The sequence below is a fragment of the Vitis riparia genome, chromosome 9 (assembly GCF_004353265.1).
Source record: "Vitis riparia cultivar Riparia Gloire de Montpellier isolate 1030 chromosome 9, EGFV_Vit.rip_1.0, whole genome shotgun sequence".
Classification (NCBI taxonomy): domain Eukaryota; kingdom Viridiplantae; phylum Streptophyta; class Magnoliopsida; order Vitales; family Vitaceae; genus Vitis; species Vitis riparia.
In genome coordinates this window covers 1,175,142-1,191,894 of record NC_048439.1, presented here as the reverse complement: position 1 = coordinate 1,191,894, position 16,753 = coordinate 1,175,142, and the positions used below count along the sequence as shown (strand labels likewise).

The window sequence follows — 16,753 nt, the reverse complement described above, 5'->3', positions numbered from 1 at the left end:
CCTAATGACGGGAAAACACTCTCATTAAAATAACAATCCGCAAAGCGGGCTGTAAAAACATTGCCTATCAAAGATTCAATATATCTTATGATAGATGGAGAATCAAAACTTACATAAATCCCAAGTCTTCATTGGGGACCCATTTTAATGTGTTGTGTAGGTGCAATTGGTACATATACTGCACAACCAAAGATTCGTAAGTGAGAGATATTTGGTTTTTTCCAAGCACAAGTTATGAAGGGGAGTATTTATGGTAAGTTGTAGGTTGAATACAGACTAAAGCTACAACATGCATAATAGCATGTCCCCAGGCGAAAGTAGGTAATTTGGTTTTCATTAGTAATGGTCGAGCTATTATTGGAGACGTTTGATGAAGGATTTTGCTAAACCATTTTGGGTATGAGTATGAGCAACAGGATGCTCAATATTTATCCCTACTGACATGCAATAGTCAATGAATGTTTGAGAAGTAAATTCGCCAGCATTATCAAGACGTATTGTCTTAATTGGATAATCTGGAAATTGTGCTCGTAATCTAATTATTTGTGCAAGGAGTCTAGCAAAGGCAACGTTACATGTAGAAAGGAGACAAACGTGTGACCACCTAGTAGAAGCATCTATTAAGATCATAAAATAATGGAATGGTCTACATGGTAGATGGATAGGCCCACATATGTCCCCATATATTCTTTCTAAAAAGACTGGTGACTCAGATATGACTTTAGTAAAAGATGGTCTGATTATCAATTTACCTTGTGAGCAGGCAGCACATGAGTATTCATTGGGCAAAAGAATCTTTTGGTTCTTTAGTGGATGCCTATGTGAGTGTTCGATTATTCGATGCATCATTGAAGACCCTGGGTGACTTAGCCTATCATGCCAAAGGATAAAAACTTTTGGGTCATTGAACTTCTGGTTCACGACAACATATGATTTAATAGGCTTTATAATTGTATGATACAACCCAGAGGAAAAAGCTGAGAGTTTTTCCATTATAAGCTTTTGGCCAGATATAATGGAAGTAATGTAAAGATATTCTACATTATCTTCATTCATAGTTTCAATATGATATCTATTTCTGCGGATATCTTTAAAACTGGGCAAATTTTTTCTGGATTTGCTAGAATATAAAGCGTCATTAATATGGAATCTAGTTCCATTTGACAACGTTATGTTTGCTCTTCCAGAGCCTTCAACTAAGTTTGTAGTACCAGATATGGTACTTACATTAACTTTTATTAATGTCAATTCGAGGAAATATATTTTATCTCGAAGAATTGTGTGCATGGTCGCACAGTCTGCAAGACATACATCATCCTCATTCATCTTGAGACCAAATAACACATGGATTTCAGATATAACAAAAAAACAAGGAATAATGTAAATAACAAAGAAAATCATATGTAAATATAAGACAATAATATATTATTTCATATATAAAGTAACATCAATCAATGTTAATTTTCTCATCATTTATCAAATGATCTGTTTTTCATTGGGGTCTCCAAAGAAATCAATGTCATAGTAGGTTAGGTCCAATTCATCACCATCGGTAAAGTTCATCTCTATCTCTTTTCCTTTTGCTTTTATTGATGCTTGGTAAAGGTCGACCAAATGTTTGGGCGTACGAAAGGAACGCGACCAATGCCCCTTCATACCACATCTATAACAATTATTTTTATGGTTCTTAGGAGGTTTATCTTGTAAACGCTTCCCATTTTCTTGTTTTGTCTCAGTATTGTTCCACTTCTGGTGGTGCAATGAGACTTTCATTTTCTGAGAATTATTACTATAAGAACCATGGTATCGGGGATTTCTTCCATGACCACGACCACATCCTCGTCCTCGTCTACGTCTACGAGTTTGGGACGATATTGCATTCACTTCAGGGAATGGTTTAGATCTAGTTGGACGAGACTGGTGATTTCTCATCAAAAGCTCATTATTTTGTTCAACAACAAGAAGACACGATATTAATTCAGAATATTTTGTAAATCTACGCTCTCGATATTGCTGCTGCAGGAGCACATTCGAGGCATGAAACGTAGTAAAAGTTTTTTCTAACATGTCTTCTTCTGTGATTTTTTTCTCCACACAGCTTTAATTTAGAGTTGATTTTTAAAAGTGAGGAGTTGTATTTACTAACAGTTTTAAAATCTTGCAACCTTAGGTGCATCCAATCATATTGAGCTTTTAGGAGAATCACAATTTTCTAGTGGTCATATTTTTCCTTCAAATTACTTCATAGAGTAGAAGAGTCCTTTACCATAAGATACTCATTTTTTAAACCTTCATGGAGGTGATGGAGAAGGAAAATCAATGCTTTTGCGCGATCCTACAGGGATGCTTGATTTCCTTGTTTGATCGTAGCTCCAAGGTTCATTGCATCAAGATGTAATTCAACATTAAGGATCCAAGATAGATAGTTCTTTCCCGAAATGTCAAGTGTCACAAATTCGAGTTTTGTCATATTCGACATTGTCAAATAACTTCATATATATGACAAAACAATATTATTAGAATCAATTATAATAACTTGATAGCATTGGTATAACTTGGATTATAAACAAAATCAAATAATTTGTTTATAACTTTTAACAATATGTAACAAAACAAATCAATAATAATATAAATATGTAAAATTTTATTCTATATAAATAACTTCAAGTTTAAGATATGAGAATTACCTTCAAAGCAACTCGTACTGATAACGTGTTGTAAAATGAGAATAAATGTGACTCAAATAAAAGTAGAGATGACTATGTATTACTTTATATATAGGGGAGAAAGAAATCAAAGAAGATAAATGTTGAGAGAATGAAAGAAATAGAGAGAGAGAATGAGAGAAAAGAATATATTTCTTTTTCTCGGGATGCTCCTATATGGGGTGTAAGAAGCCTTTTATAGGCTTCATAATGACCATCAATGTGGTCATTCGCCCTCTTCATTTACAACAATAATTCTTTTTTTACTTCATTTTGATAAAAATACCCTCATTTTTTCTTGTGAAAATAATATTTTCTTTTAGAATATGTGTAAATACTTGAAATAATAAGGATATTTATGTAAAAAATTAATTATTCTTCAAACAAAAATAATAGTTAAATTCGAGAATTATTTCATCAATTTTAACCAATTAATTCTTTTTGTATTATTATTTATTAATTAGAAATTGATTATTTCATTTATTGTAAAAGGATTCTTGCATAGACTCTTCAAGAATTAATTATCATAATTTGTATATTTTATTTGAAATTTGTTCTTATTTATATGATAATTGTTTTCTAAAACAATTCTAAAAATTAATTTTTATAAAATAAAGAAGCTTGTTTAAAAATCTAAAATGTTTTTAATCTATTTCAATATTTTTAAATATGTTTTAAAAATAATTTTTATATCTAGTGTTTTATTTTTAATCATTTTACTTATACAATTATTTTTTAAAATAACTCTTAGAAAACAAGTAGAAACAATATAAAACAACTAAAAAAAGTTTTTTTTAAATATTTTATTTTGTATTCTTAGAACAAGAAATAGAAAATAATCTTTGGTTGTTAGATGTGTTTTTTGTTTTAAATAACAAAAAATTATTCTAAAAAACAGTTCCGAGTCTAAATCTTAATTTAAAAAATATATATATTTAATATCATTTTTTCAAAAGGAGCAACTGAAAAGGTAAAATAACATAAAAGTTAAAAAAAAAATGTTATTTCTTGTGAAAGCATTTCGTAAATTTAGACCAAAAACTAATTTTACATTTTAATTAAATTCCTATATAAACTATGTTTTTATGCTCCTTCCGTACTACTGAAAAGTAATTTTTGGTGCATACCACCCAGTTATAAATAGTAATGCGACTAAAAATACTTTCATTTTATGTCATACTTTTATTATTTTATATTTAGTTCAATTTCTTTGTATATGATTCCCACATCTCTACACTTTGATCAGCATTTCTAACTATAAATTTAAATAATCAAAATCATGGGCATGCAAGATGTTCAAAACTCCCATTTTCTAAATTCTAATGATTTTTTTTCCATTTTTGGTCGAAACACCTTTAGGCAAAAATATGCTTCATAATTTACACAAAAAAAAAAAAAAAAAAAAAATCATTTTAGAACCCTTTAAATTTTTATATATTAGAATCATTTCACCATTCTTGCTCTTTTTAGCAACTACTATGGATCCATTTCATTCCTGCATTCGAACCCAAAAACAGATACATGATAACTAAGCTGAATTATGGCTACTTTACACCATAAACCATAGGAAAAACCCATCATTCAGCTGCAGCTCCTACCTGGAAAACATACTGAAAGGCGTTCGAGTTTGAGTTCGGTCCGGGTTCAGAAACAAAGACAGAAAACGAACAAAAGAAATGTCAGCAGAGTAGATGTTTGATGGACTAGATGGCTAATGTCCTACAATCTACCATCCATGCCAAGAAGCATTAACAGGAGGAACAAAAAAGAAAAATGAAAATAAGGAACCAGTTCTAGGGTTTTTAGATCAGCCTCTTTATTTCTAATTTAGACAGCTAACTTTTTTTTTTTTTCCTTTTTTTTTTTATTTACAGTATTACAAGAACCCTGCTCTTGTTTCATGTACAGTCCTCCCACCACAACCAGATGGCTTGTTTGTGCCCAGATTGGGCGCAACCTGGGCGTGCATTTCAGCAAGCTCTCTCACTTTTAACAGGATCGCTGCCGGGATGGGCATTGAGCCATGCTTTCGGGAACTCATCTGTGTAAAATTAAACATGGAAATAAGCAAGGAGTATGGAATAGCAATAGAAACCAAATAATGGGTAAATTTGAGCATGAAACAAAGCAAAGAGAATAATGTAACACAGGCTAGAAACCAAATTTTGGGTCAAATTGATTCGCAGAGGAAATAACCGGTTTTGTCCACAATAATGAATGCGTGTGAAGCTTAGAGAAAGCACACATTATATGTGAATATGAAGCAAGAAAAAGGATGAGACACACAGTGAAATCAACTGGGCAAAGAAAGGAGATGTTTTGTTCCATTAGAAGTATGGAATTGTGTTGACTGTAATACTCCATTGAGAAAACAGAGTTTCAGTCTGAAAATCTAAATAGGAAAAGGGCTACGCATTTTTCTCCCCTTTATTTTTTTTTTAAATTTCAGTTCTCTGTTCTGGCCAGTGATGCATGCACATCATGCACGACTCTGCTTTTCTGAAGTTCTCTTATTAGATCTACAAGACCATCGACACAGAAAAGATGGTGCTCACCCCTTTTTCTGCAGGCGATAAAGCGAAGCTAGCTCTCAGTAGGTTCCTCCATTTATCCTACAATTCGAAACAAGTTGTCAGCATAACCCCCTTTGTAAAGGCTAAAAGCTAATCCCCGTAATTATCATTTCCCAATTTCAATACATCATATCAAAATTCATGTGAACATGTGTAGGTTTCACAGTCTGATCTTTGTTGTTCATCCATTCTATGTACATACCTTGAGGTCAACTGAGGTTCGGTATGAATAGGACGCAAAGGCAAGCCGCTTGATCTCAGACCACCTTCCAGCTCCATACCTAGATACACCATCAACTAGCTTCATAACCTCACTGAGAGTCCAAGCTCGATGATGCTTCCTTCTCATTCCACCTTTTGCCGTGGGCACAGTTGCAATGTTATCATCTGAAGTATCTCCAGATGAATCCACATGTTTCAGCTCCACCCTTTGCTCCAGTTCAATTGTGTCTGCTACTGAGCATTGCTCATGTTTTACTGGTTCACCAATAAGCTTGATACAGAAAAACCTTCCCATCAGTATGAATACATCATCATCGGTTTAGAGATAAAAAGATAGAAATTAGCAATAATATTTCTCTTGAGAAATGAGACATCCACACATCCTACAAAGAAGTACTATTGTGAGAATGTAAATGTACTGGATCAACGATAACCCGTCTTAGAGCTAGTGACTAAGACCTGAGTGAGGTCCAGTTCTGCACAATCAATTCAATATAAGAACCTATTCCTCATTCATACCCGTTTCTAAAAAAAAAAAATCTCCGACCTATTCTCACACATACATTTTTTTTTACCACTGTTTCAAATTTCAAATTATTTTTTACAATTGATGAGTTATCCCCAGTCATCAGAACTCTTCAAGAAACAAGAAAAAAACATATCAGCCACTTTTCTACTTCTATCCCCTACAAAGATTGCTGCAGTCTACATTATACCTCAGTCTCATCATCTTCTAGGCTGTTCAATAACATGATTCAATGCTTAACACTGAAATTTTCCATGTTATGACTGTTTAAACTCATGGAATATTGGGCTGAAATTTTTGGTCAGTCTCTGCCAATGTATTGTTGAACACTGAAGGCACTTTTAAGTTCTGATCTTTTAAAGTACTGTTACAAATTTGCACCAGTTTTATTAGCCTGACAATGACTTTTACCCTTAACAAGTTAAATCTTCAGTACTAAAAATTCAGCACAATAATTTTCATTAGCAAAATTTCAGTTGTATCATTGACTCCCTTCTCTTGATTATTTTCAGTTATATCAAATCTTGAAGGAATCCTTCTCTTGCCTGCCAGATCAATGACATGTTTCTAAAATTAACAACATTATGCTTAAGGAGATTAAGTTGTATAAATCATCAGTAGCCATGGTACACTAAAATAGGCCAAAGGCAGAGACCTATTTCAAGACTACCAACAGGCATATCATGATCATTTTCAGTAAATGTGAGAGCAAATAAATAATGGTCTATATTAGAAATTTTGCATATATCTTTTATTCATTGGGAAGTCTAGGAGCATTGGCCCAAAAAAAGAGAGCTTTTAATATACCTCTTCATTTAGCCTATCAAAAAAAAATTAGCCCAAGAAAAAAGTAGAGCACCAGCATGACTAGGGACTAATAAAACAGTACACCCACCATACCACCAAGAAAATTCTACTAGATAAAACATGACAATGTCCTATCCAAATACCAATATATTCAATAAATAAATGAAAAGAGGTATCTACTGGAATAACCAAAGATGAACATGTTATTAAATGACATATGGTGCCTCACCGGCAGCTGAAGCCGCTTAGGAGCAGGTCTGGATTGCAAAACTTTGTTCCCACCTTCATTATCCGTTCGAGAACTACGCACACCAAGGGCCTTCTTGACTAGCTTAGCTGCCATGCCCATGCTATTGGTGTTGAATTTCTGACAATTGCAATTCAAACACATCAATATTTGCATCACATGAATAATCTCCAGCAATGCCTCTCTTTTACTTATCAAAACAGGAGCACCATAAACTAATCTGATAAATATGAAAATCATTTCATACATTAAGAAACTAATGACATTTTGTTTCCAAGTTCCAAGAAATGGTCAATCAATAAAAAAAAATTCAGCCTTGACTAAAGGGAATATTTCGCTCACTGTTTTGCAAAATACTTATATTAGATGCTATTGCATTTGTATTGAATTTAAATATGATCATCTGAAGAACATATTCAGAAGAGACAGCATAAACAAATCAAACTTTCGGTTGGAGTCACAAAAAGAAATCAGATGCACAAAAATTTACAAATTTAGGTGGAGTCCTAAAAATTTACTTTCACAAGTATAGCAGGAAGACATGGCATAGGTGCTTAACAATGCAACTTATATTACATATAGGGATGCATGGCCAATGAATCAAGCTAAGAAATCAACATGCAAAATATATAGCTCGTAAATAATAAATTCAGTCCTCATTTAGGCCAAGGGGGCCATGCTAATGTGATCCCTTGACCCAGAGAGGTTGGAAATGCCCTAGACATTCAGGGACATCAGTGGAATGTGTGTGTTCCAGCAAGCAGCCTCTCAAAGTTAACAGGTTTTTACAGAAACACAAACATAAAACAAGAATTGTTCTCAATGATAAATGAAAATGAAAATATTGTACCTACGAAGTTGGTTTTTAGAGTTTTCAGGGAATTGTTCAATTCTATACGCTTTTGGCTTTTTAAGGATATACCTCATGTGTGCATGAGCTCGCTATAGGCCCTATACCCTCTTTTTTCTGTCAATAATAAATCTTATCTATCAAGAAGAAACAATGGTTTCGCATACCATAAGAGCCATAAAGTTTTTCCTCGGGCGGCTTCTCCGGACCCTAAAAACATAAGGAACCTGAACCCCAGATCCTCCAAGAGAATCAAGCCTGGTGACAACCGTTTTCCCCTCAGAACAGACATTTCGAACAGGTCTGGCTTGAGATTTTGGAGATGACTGACCATGTACAGAATTTTTAACTGATGATGTTAACCTTCCACCATATTCTCTGGAATCAGCTTCTGAAAGTTCTTCAATATATCGCTTTGTAGGCTTTCGAATTCTTTTGCCAGCAATCTGTTCCGTGTGAAGATCATCACTTCCACAATCATATTCTACACTAGAGTTTCTCAATCTCTTACCAGAAAGAATCTGATGAGCTTCCCCTCGGTTATTGCGGCTAGTAGGTGAATCTCTGCAGTTATCATTTTTTGCCCCAACTACTGTATCTTCGATTAAAGTACCATCCACACTCTTACAGCATTCTTCTTTAACTTTCTTCATCGATTTGTTGTCTTTGAATATGAATGTTGTGGTTGAGACATCACAAGAATTAGTCAATCCCATGGCAATTCTCCTCTTAAGCCACTGCTTGTCCTTGACAGATGTTTCTCGCCCAAATGTTGCTTTAAAAGTTTCATGTAGTTCTCTAATTGATAGATTGTCCAAGCATATTTCCCCTTTCAGCTTAGTAAAATCAGGCTTCAGACTAGTACAGACAGCCGAAGCTGATGATCCACTGTCCATTGGTCCACCTGGAGGGTTTGAGCATTCCCCGACACTGCCAGATTGATCAATGTGAGTGTCATTTGAACTTGGCACTGAAGAAGGAACAATTTCCTGCAAGGGAATTTTAGATTGGAGCTTCTTGTCAATAGCAGGCAATTTATCATGCTCATCAGAATACTGGCTGTCTACATTCATATAAGCAGAAGAATGATCAGGAGATCCATAGGCTAAGCGGAGCCTCTCTTCCTGGTTAACCTTTTGCAACATCTCCCCGATATACTACAAGATAGTTTAGGCCGAAAACGATCCAAGACAATTAATAGCTGGGTAAACCGAATGCATATTTATGGAAATACAAACAGAAAGAAACCAAAAACTAGGTGCAGAAGTCAGCACAATACAAGGGCAAGATAGTCAAATCAAACAATTAAGACAGATGTCTAATATAAAATATACAAGAGTAATAAATTGCAAATAAAACATTGAGCATCACAGTTGAAGTTCCTATGTACAATTGATAACAAGATATCAGGTCTACAGTGGCAGGTATTACACACCTGTGTACTTTTTTCTGAGTAGGAAGAAAGTGATGCAGATAAGCATGCTCGGTGTCTCTGCTACAGTGATGAAATATGATAAGATGAAAAATCAACTATGTTTAGTTTTTTTAATCTATGTAACTAGAGATGGGCAAGCAATCATGTCCAGCACAAAATGGAACTCCCACATGACGGCCTCAGAACAAGTCAAACATGACAAAGGTGTCAGTGCCAACACTGCAACACAGGCATGTCAAGGAAAAATTGATCCTGCTAACAACTTCCATAAATTGTCCAACTCTTCTCTAACAGTTGACATTTTTTTGGTACATGGAATAAAACCTAGGAACTGCCCAATCCCAGCCTCACCCCTTGCCACCTAAGCCAGACCTCATTAGCATAAGTTATCTAACAGTTACATGATTGATTCCCTGTAAGTTCAAATTTATACCGATATTTCTAGTCCCACAACTACACAATTTCCTCAACAAACAAAGCCAGCCATTTTGCAAATCAGAGTGCTTTAGCACACAGCTTAACTCAAGAGCAATGTGCACGTTTGTAAGCGTATGCATCCACAGTTACAAATGGGGTTTCTATTCAAAGTGATGCAACAATCTAGATATCTGAACTAGTTGCCTGGTTGAGGTCATCATGTATGAGTGGTAACACAGAAAAAGATTGAATCTTATGATTATTACATGTGAGTCTTAATTTTAAAATAGTATTAGACAATTCTATTCTACATCCAAATACAAGTGAAGATGTTTCACGTTCACAATGATCAATCTGGATGAAGTTTGTGGTTAGTCCATTCAAAACATGATTAGATCAGTTTGAGTGGTTCAGATGAACATAAAGTCCTATCAGTTGATGTTGAGGTGTTGTGTGCACATGTGAAAATGTAGTGGTGTGTACAAACATGAATGTGTATGTACATTAAAGGTGTGTGTGACATAGATTTCATTGTCACAAAAAATTACGACTAAGCATTTTTTAAATTAAAGGAACAAAAGAACACAAAAGAAATTGCATAGATTACATAAATAATGGGCATTTGCTAATGCAAAAGAAGCAAAAAGACAGGATCACAAGATGAGATATCAGATGGCCAGATGGCCATACTTACACCAATTCAAGATATTAATCTCAAGTACTGTACTAACGATAGTAGTAGTAGAAGTAAAACAGCACAAATCACTTGCACATTGAAACAAAAAGGGAATATCTATCTTAGGGAGCATAACCAATACCTCAAGCCGTGCACTTAATTTTTCTGCATCTATTTCTGTGTTCACTGATTGCAACATACCTGGCAAGTATAGCTCATTCAGACATATATACATTCATAGGAACCAACAAAATGTGTTAAAACTTGAATGTGTCGGAGAAAAGATTAGATGATTTAGGAAATTGATGTAGAAAGATCCAGGCAGTGAATGAGCCACCAATGAGTTGAATAAAGGCATACCAAGAAAATATTCACTTGCAAACAGCTAAAGCTTGGATAAATTTTTTTTCATAAAATTAAAGCATACAATTCTCTCAAAAGAGAAGCTCTACAAGAAAGGAATAAAAGGAATAAAAATCCAGTATCTTAGATGTTGATGAGACAAGCAGGGAAGGGTAATGGACTTTCAGAAGGTAAGAGAAAGCCATACCAAGAAAGCATAAGCTTAAACAGTGATTATGACATAAAAAGCCTTCTATTAATACGCATAAAAATTTTATGCAAAAAAGAAAATTTACAAAAGAGGATGCAAATAAAGTCAAGAGTTTATAGAAACTAAGCTCATATGCTATATAATAGCTTAGATTATAATGGAACACAAAATACCATGGAGATTGGAAAGTGGAATCCGTCTTTTCATGATTCGAAAGTATTTGCAAGTTGAGACAATAAAGGAAATTCAAGCTTGAATGAGAAACAATGAAGCTGTAAATGGAGCAAAACAACTTCACCAGAGCATCCCAAACTAGATCATGATATAGCTTCTATCCATTATCACACAGTAATACTTGCCCACAGTCAGAAAAAGGTACATAATTTCTATCAATTTTATATTGCAGACAAAATGCCCCCTATTTACAGTTAAGATGATGACAATGATGATATGGTGAGATAAAACTTAAAGCACATTACAGACCTTGTGAACATTCTAAATGAGGATTCCCAGAGGGGAAGTCTTCTTTGGAAGTGCATTCTACAGTCTGCCCAGTGTCGGCAACAAAAGGCATTTCAATTTTAAACTCTTCGAGCAAGTCCTCAACCTCCATAACTTCATCATCTGTCGCAGGCACTAATCTCCCATCACCATCAACCTGGATGGTAGATAAAGCATCACAACTCCCAGTAAACACATGCATTTAAGATAGCAAATGAGATTAAAAAATTAATAATTACTTGAGAATAAACTAGACATAACTTTCAGCATAAAATTTACTTAAGAGCAGCTTGAAATTAAGAAACTCCCTTCATGCTTTTTTTTTTTTAATATAAGCATTAAGAAGTTCTCTTCATGTTTGCTTCATTGCTGGTTACCCAAAAAAAGAGAAAAAAAATAGAGTTGGCTTCAGATAACTAGAATTCCTTGATTTTTTTTTTGTCTTTGTCTAAGTTTAATGGGTGAAATTAATCTGAGTGGTTAAGTACAGAGACCTGCTGCAATCTCCCATCCACCCCAGACAGCATACTTATGATTACCCACCAATCTTGCCTGAATCCCATCTTTGAGAATTCAAGTAAATGAACAAGACAACAAGAAGCACATAACAAACCAGGCAAAGCATGAGAAATGGGAGAGGAATGAGTGTTAATTAATAATAACATTGTCAATGGAACTTACACCAATTGATTTCACATGACTCACATTGGATACTTCTAGCACTAAAATTTCTTAAGCCACTGAAAAGGAGGCCAAAATCATACAAAATGGGAAAAAGAAAAAGGGGAGAGCCTACATCCTTTAGCATTAGAGCAAAATTGAGCAGTGACATAGCTCAAGCTCTCTAAGAGAATTGGGGACAAGCAAGATGGTTGCTATTGAGTCAGCTTCATCATTCAAAAATACTGTTTAAACAGGTGGTCAAATTAGTAAGCTGTTCGACAGAGGAAGTTAAACAAGAAAACTCCAATGTGCATTGGGGACCATTAAATGAAATAAAGAAGAATAAATACACTTCTGCACTTATGCCATTGCAAATGCATTATAGAGAAAACACCAAACCAATGTGGCCCTATCTATAGAATAGTTATGAGTTTAATCATGTATTATTTTCTTTATTAAATTTCAAATTTATGCAAGATACCAGTTGCTTGAATGATCCACTTTTAATCACTCCCAGTGTAATTTTACACTGCATATTAGATGATCCTAATGAATGAAAGACATCCTCAATTTCTCTTCTCTAACCAGAAACCACAATATTATTATATATTAAAAAAAAAAAGATATTTATAAAGGGTAAAGGTCATACATCAACACATATCAGTCATGATCACCACAAAAAGGAAATTAAAGAATGAAGGAGAAAACCCCCTTCGCATTCTTACCTTGATTAAGACCACTTAAGAATTAATGCAACCAAAGGTATAATATACATATATGTCCACTCCAAATAATAGTTAAACTTCATAATAGAACTTACCCTACCTACACAGACACTACTCTCATTTGCTTTTGGTGTCCATATAGCTTTTAGCATTCTCAACTTAGCAGTCTTCAGTCATGAAAATCAGTGACACAGAGAATTCTTACAGATAATTTCAGAGCATGGCAAGCTTCCATTTGACTCAAGTAATTGCCGTGTGTCCTTTATCAGAAGCTGCTAAGTGTTCTTATTACTCTCTCACTTAGCCTCCTGAACAACAGTTCTCATAGCTAGATTAAACAAACAAGTGATCTATTCTCAACCATGAATTGATTTTTTGGTAGGCAAAGGTAGAATATACTAATAGCACCTAACAAAAGGGCATGCAAAGGTATATACAAGGATGCCAAACGGCCAAACAAAGCTAAGGGATTACATAAAAAACAACTTCCCTACCTCACTTAGAGCTTGACCAATCGAAGAAGTCCAATGTGAACAAAGAGCTATCTCACCAATATACATTCTAACCCACTCCCAAAATATGTACATGAAGGTTTGCTTGATTGCTTGGTTCTCTTAATGTTTCTTTCAAAAGCTCTCCTATTTCTTTCTTTTCAAATGGTTCAAAATAAAAACAAGGGAGCTACTCTCCAAGCTTTTTTTTTCCTTGTCTCCCCAATGAAGGATCCATATCAACCTAAAAGGGTCTCTCTCACAGTGTAGTGCATCACCCATTCTATACCAAAAAGAGCATAAACAATATGCCACAGCATGACTGCAATGAAGGAATATGATCAACTGTTTCTTCATCGCCTTTGCACAAATAGCATCTATTCACCCCTTCTTTTAAGTTGGTCCAACGTCAAAATCCTCCCCCATGAATTGATGATGAATACTCAAAAGCTCAAGTAGCTGCTAGATGTGTTGTACATATTGCTGGTTAGTTTACTCAGTTGCATCCCATGTTTGCCATTGTTAAGCCCCTTTTTAAATTGATTATGTGAAAATAAGTGGCCACTCTATTGTGACATGTGATCCTCAAGGGCTGGACATTCCCAGCCACTCAAAACCATCAGCTTACACAGCAGCCTGCTTGGGGCCCATTATATGCATCTTAACTTTGCTCAAGTGAAGTTTCACCTTGCCTATTCTAACCATAAAACAAGGCAATCAAAATCATGTATGAGGGCGGCACAGGGCAATTTTGCACAAACTGGCCAACTTTGCCCACCTTGACAATTAAGTGTTCTTATTACACTTCCTCTTCCCACAGTCTCAGCTAAACCAAAGGTCACATTAATTGTTTTTGGGCAGAGCAATTGATCATTCCGATTCTCAGTACTGAATACACCTTAAAGATATTAATCAAGGACAATTAAGTGTCCTACTACAGATCTCCCTTTCAGCAAGTTCATGTCCATATCGATTTATTATGCAAAGCAAGATAATTGATTACCCTGTTTCCAATTAGTTACTCATGCGAGCTATAACACTAAATGATTGGTTATTCTCCGAAGGCTTTGGTTAATAGTTAAGCAGCTATTTCTTTCAAATACTTTAAAACCAGTCCAACTAATCATTCCCCTACCTGTTTAGTACAATAATTATTCAACCAAAATTACTTATAAAAATAATTATTATTCAACCAAAATTCCTCTCCCCCTTTTATTAATATTTTCAGGGTTGTTAATTTGCTCTCCCAATTTGACACTCTACAACATCAAGCAAAAAGAACAACGCATATCTTTAGAAAGATCTAGAATCCTCCTCACCAACAGAAAAATTAAAGTGGATTATAATGCAAATAAATTTCTTCAACATTTATAAAGTCAATATGCAGTGCAACGAGTTCCCGTCAAAAGGGCCCCAACTGTTGCATAGATTTTTTATATGGCAAAACCTTTTCAAGGTAGGATAATGCTTTGATAATTCATTCATTGAGCTATTTTCATTTTAGTCTGGAAATGACTAATAGAAATTAATCCACAATACCACAACCAGATTGCAGAGAATGCTCATGAATTTTTTTTATGGGTAAAGCATGAGAATATTATAAAAAAGAAACGTCATCGGTGAGCCCTAAACTACACAGGAAGTGTACAATGGATGCCTAAAGGCGCCACCAAAAGAATAGAGGGGCAACAAAACAACAGCCTCCTTAATAAGAGCCCAACCAGTCAACAAATTATACTAAGGAAGAAATGGTCATGCTCATAATCTATAGTCATATTTAGTGAAATAGCAAAACAAAAAATGCAAGAACTGAGTCACTTACTAGAGTCGCTTACTAGTTAGAACTAAAAAGGAAGAATGTGACTTCCTCAATTACATATTTCAATTCATTTAAGAGGCTATTTGGGACACCCAAAACTCAACTCATCTAAAGAGAATAAACAACAATTTAATTCATTGACCATGGTAAAACTGTGACAAACATGGTGACTCAGCTCCCACCCAAAAAATATTCTTAATTTTGCATAAAATAACACTTCTTTAAAGTGGTATTAAATTGAATAATTTGAACTAGATAGCAAGGGTCTTATGAAGCCAAACCTCATCCTCATCCAAAAACTGCCAAACCACCACTAGAATACTTACCAGTCACGGTTTCCATACCAGCACACTCCCTATCTCAGAAATTTCATATCCAGAAGGTCCCAATTTTGTTTCCCAAACAATAGCCATTGAAAAAAATTAATATTAAATGTTTTAAATGCTTACCCGAACGAGCTTATACACAACCGGGTCAGCAATCTGCTTCGACTGAGTTGGTTCAGGGCCACTTTTCTCAACCACACAGTCCTCAAACTTGGCTTCATCATTCCCCTCAACTCCAACCACTGTTTCCATGTAAAATCCACCACATGCAACTCAAATACACAAACTGAAAATCCAAAAAAAATTCACAAAGAAAGTTAATTTTTCTAATTCTTTTCAAAATTCAAACTTTAAACATGCATTACTGCTCCCATGCCCCACCTTCCAAAACCCCTAAACCCCCGGTTCGATTCTCGACAAAAAAACATAGAGTAAAAGCAGTACAAATAATAAAAATAAATATTAAAAAAAATTATTACGTCCTTCGCTATTTTACCTAATTTAAACCAAACAGTCGCACTAGACCTCACTCAAGCGCACCTCCTGTTCTCACACTTTCCAAGCAATCACACCTAACTCTCAATTTCCATTTTCTTTCCTTTTCTTTCATTTTCCTACATTTTCTCGGCAACCAAACAGAACAAGACAAACAAAATTAAGAGCTAGAACCCTCCGAATTCACCAAGAAAACACGCATTTCGAGAGAAAATAAAATCACATGAAATTTGTGAGAGTTCTAGGGTCCTCACCATAGGAGTACTTCGCGAATGATCGCCGCGTGGACTCCGAAAAATCAATGGATGGCAACGGATTCGAATCGACAGGGATTTGAGACTGAGTCCGAAGAGGCAGAGACTGAGTTGCAGAGCGAGTTTTCGGATAGACAGGAAGAGAGAGATTTGAGAAGAAACTTCTGAGAGAAGAAATGAAAATCTTGGGAATAAATCGATCTATTTCTATTTTTATTTGTTTTTTATTTTCTTTTTTTATTTTTTATTTTTTTGCTTTTTCTAAGTACTGCCTCGCTTTTCTAGTACGCTGTGTTTACCTCTTACAGTTTCGGATTCGAATCTCTTTATTAAGTGGAGTTGAGAAGGAGGCTTGGAGTCCGGGTGGTTTTCCAGTGCACCGCGGGTCGTGGTGTTTCGTGCACCTTAGGTTGAGACCGTATGTTTAAATCATCTGTGGTGTGGTAGGTTGCAACCACTGGAATTTGC

General features: G+C 34.9%; 1 protein-coding gene across 7 annotated transcripts; it reads right to left on the bottom strand.

Moving 5' to 3' along the window:
• Positions 1-4,201: 4,201 nt before the first annotated feature.
• Positions 4,202-16,373, bottom strand: LOC117921679. Of its 7 annotated transcripts, XM_034839626.1 has the most exons (11): positions 16,286-16,363; positions 16,033-16,150; positions 15,660-15,822; positions 11,495-11,669; positions 10,601-10,659; positions 9,366-9,425; positions 8,098-9,087; positions 7,063-7,200; positions 5,481-5,771; positions 5,261-5,317; positions 4,202-4,746 (listed from the first exon to the last, which is right to left on the bottom strand). In XM_034839626.1, the coding sequence occupies exons 3-11, from the start codon at positions 15,786-15,788 to the stop codon at positions 4,582-4,584; spliced, it is 2,064 nt and encodes a 687-aa protein (XP_034695517.1). In that variant the 5' UTR covers positions 15,789-15,822; positions 16,033-16,150; positions 16,286-16,363; the 3' UTR covers positions 4,202-4,581. The 7 variants fall into 7 exon arrangements, with proteins under 7 accessions (XP_034695517.1, XP_034695516.1, XP_034695521.1 ...); XM_034839625.1 differs by lacking the exon at positions 16,033-16,150 and having other exon boundaries at positions 16,286-16,373; XM_034839630.1 differs by lacking the exon at positions 16,033-16,150 and having other exon boundaries at positions 8,098-8,919; positions 16,286-16,373.
• Positions 16,374-16,753: the final 380 nt, after the last annotated feature.

Excerpts from the sequence above, each read along its gene's own strand:
- LOC117921679 (XM_034839625.1), bottom strand. The coding sequence starts at position 15,788 with ATGGAAACAGTGGTTGGAGTTGAGGGGAATGATGAAGCCAAGTTTGAG. Across the intron at positions 5,318-5,480 it reads GAACCTCAGTTGACCTCAAG|GATAAATGGAGGAACCTACT; the intron begins GTATGTACATAG and ends TTCGAATTGTAG. Across the intron at positions 4,747-5,260 it reads TATCGCCTGCAGAAAAAGGG|ATGAGTTCCCGAAAGCATGG; the intron begins GTGAGCACCATC and ends AATTTTACACAG.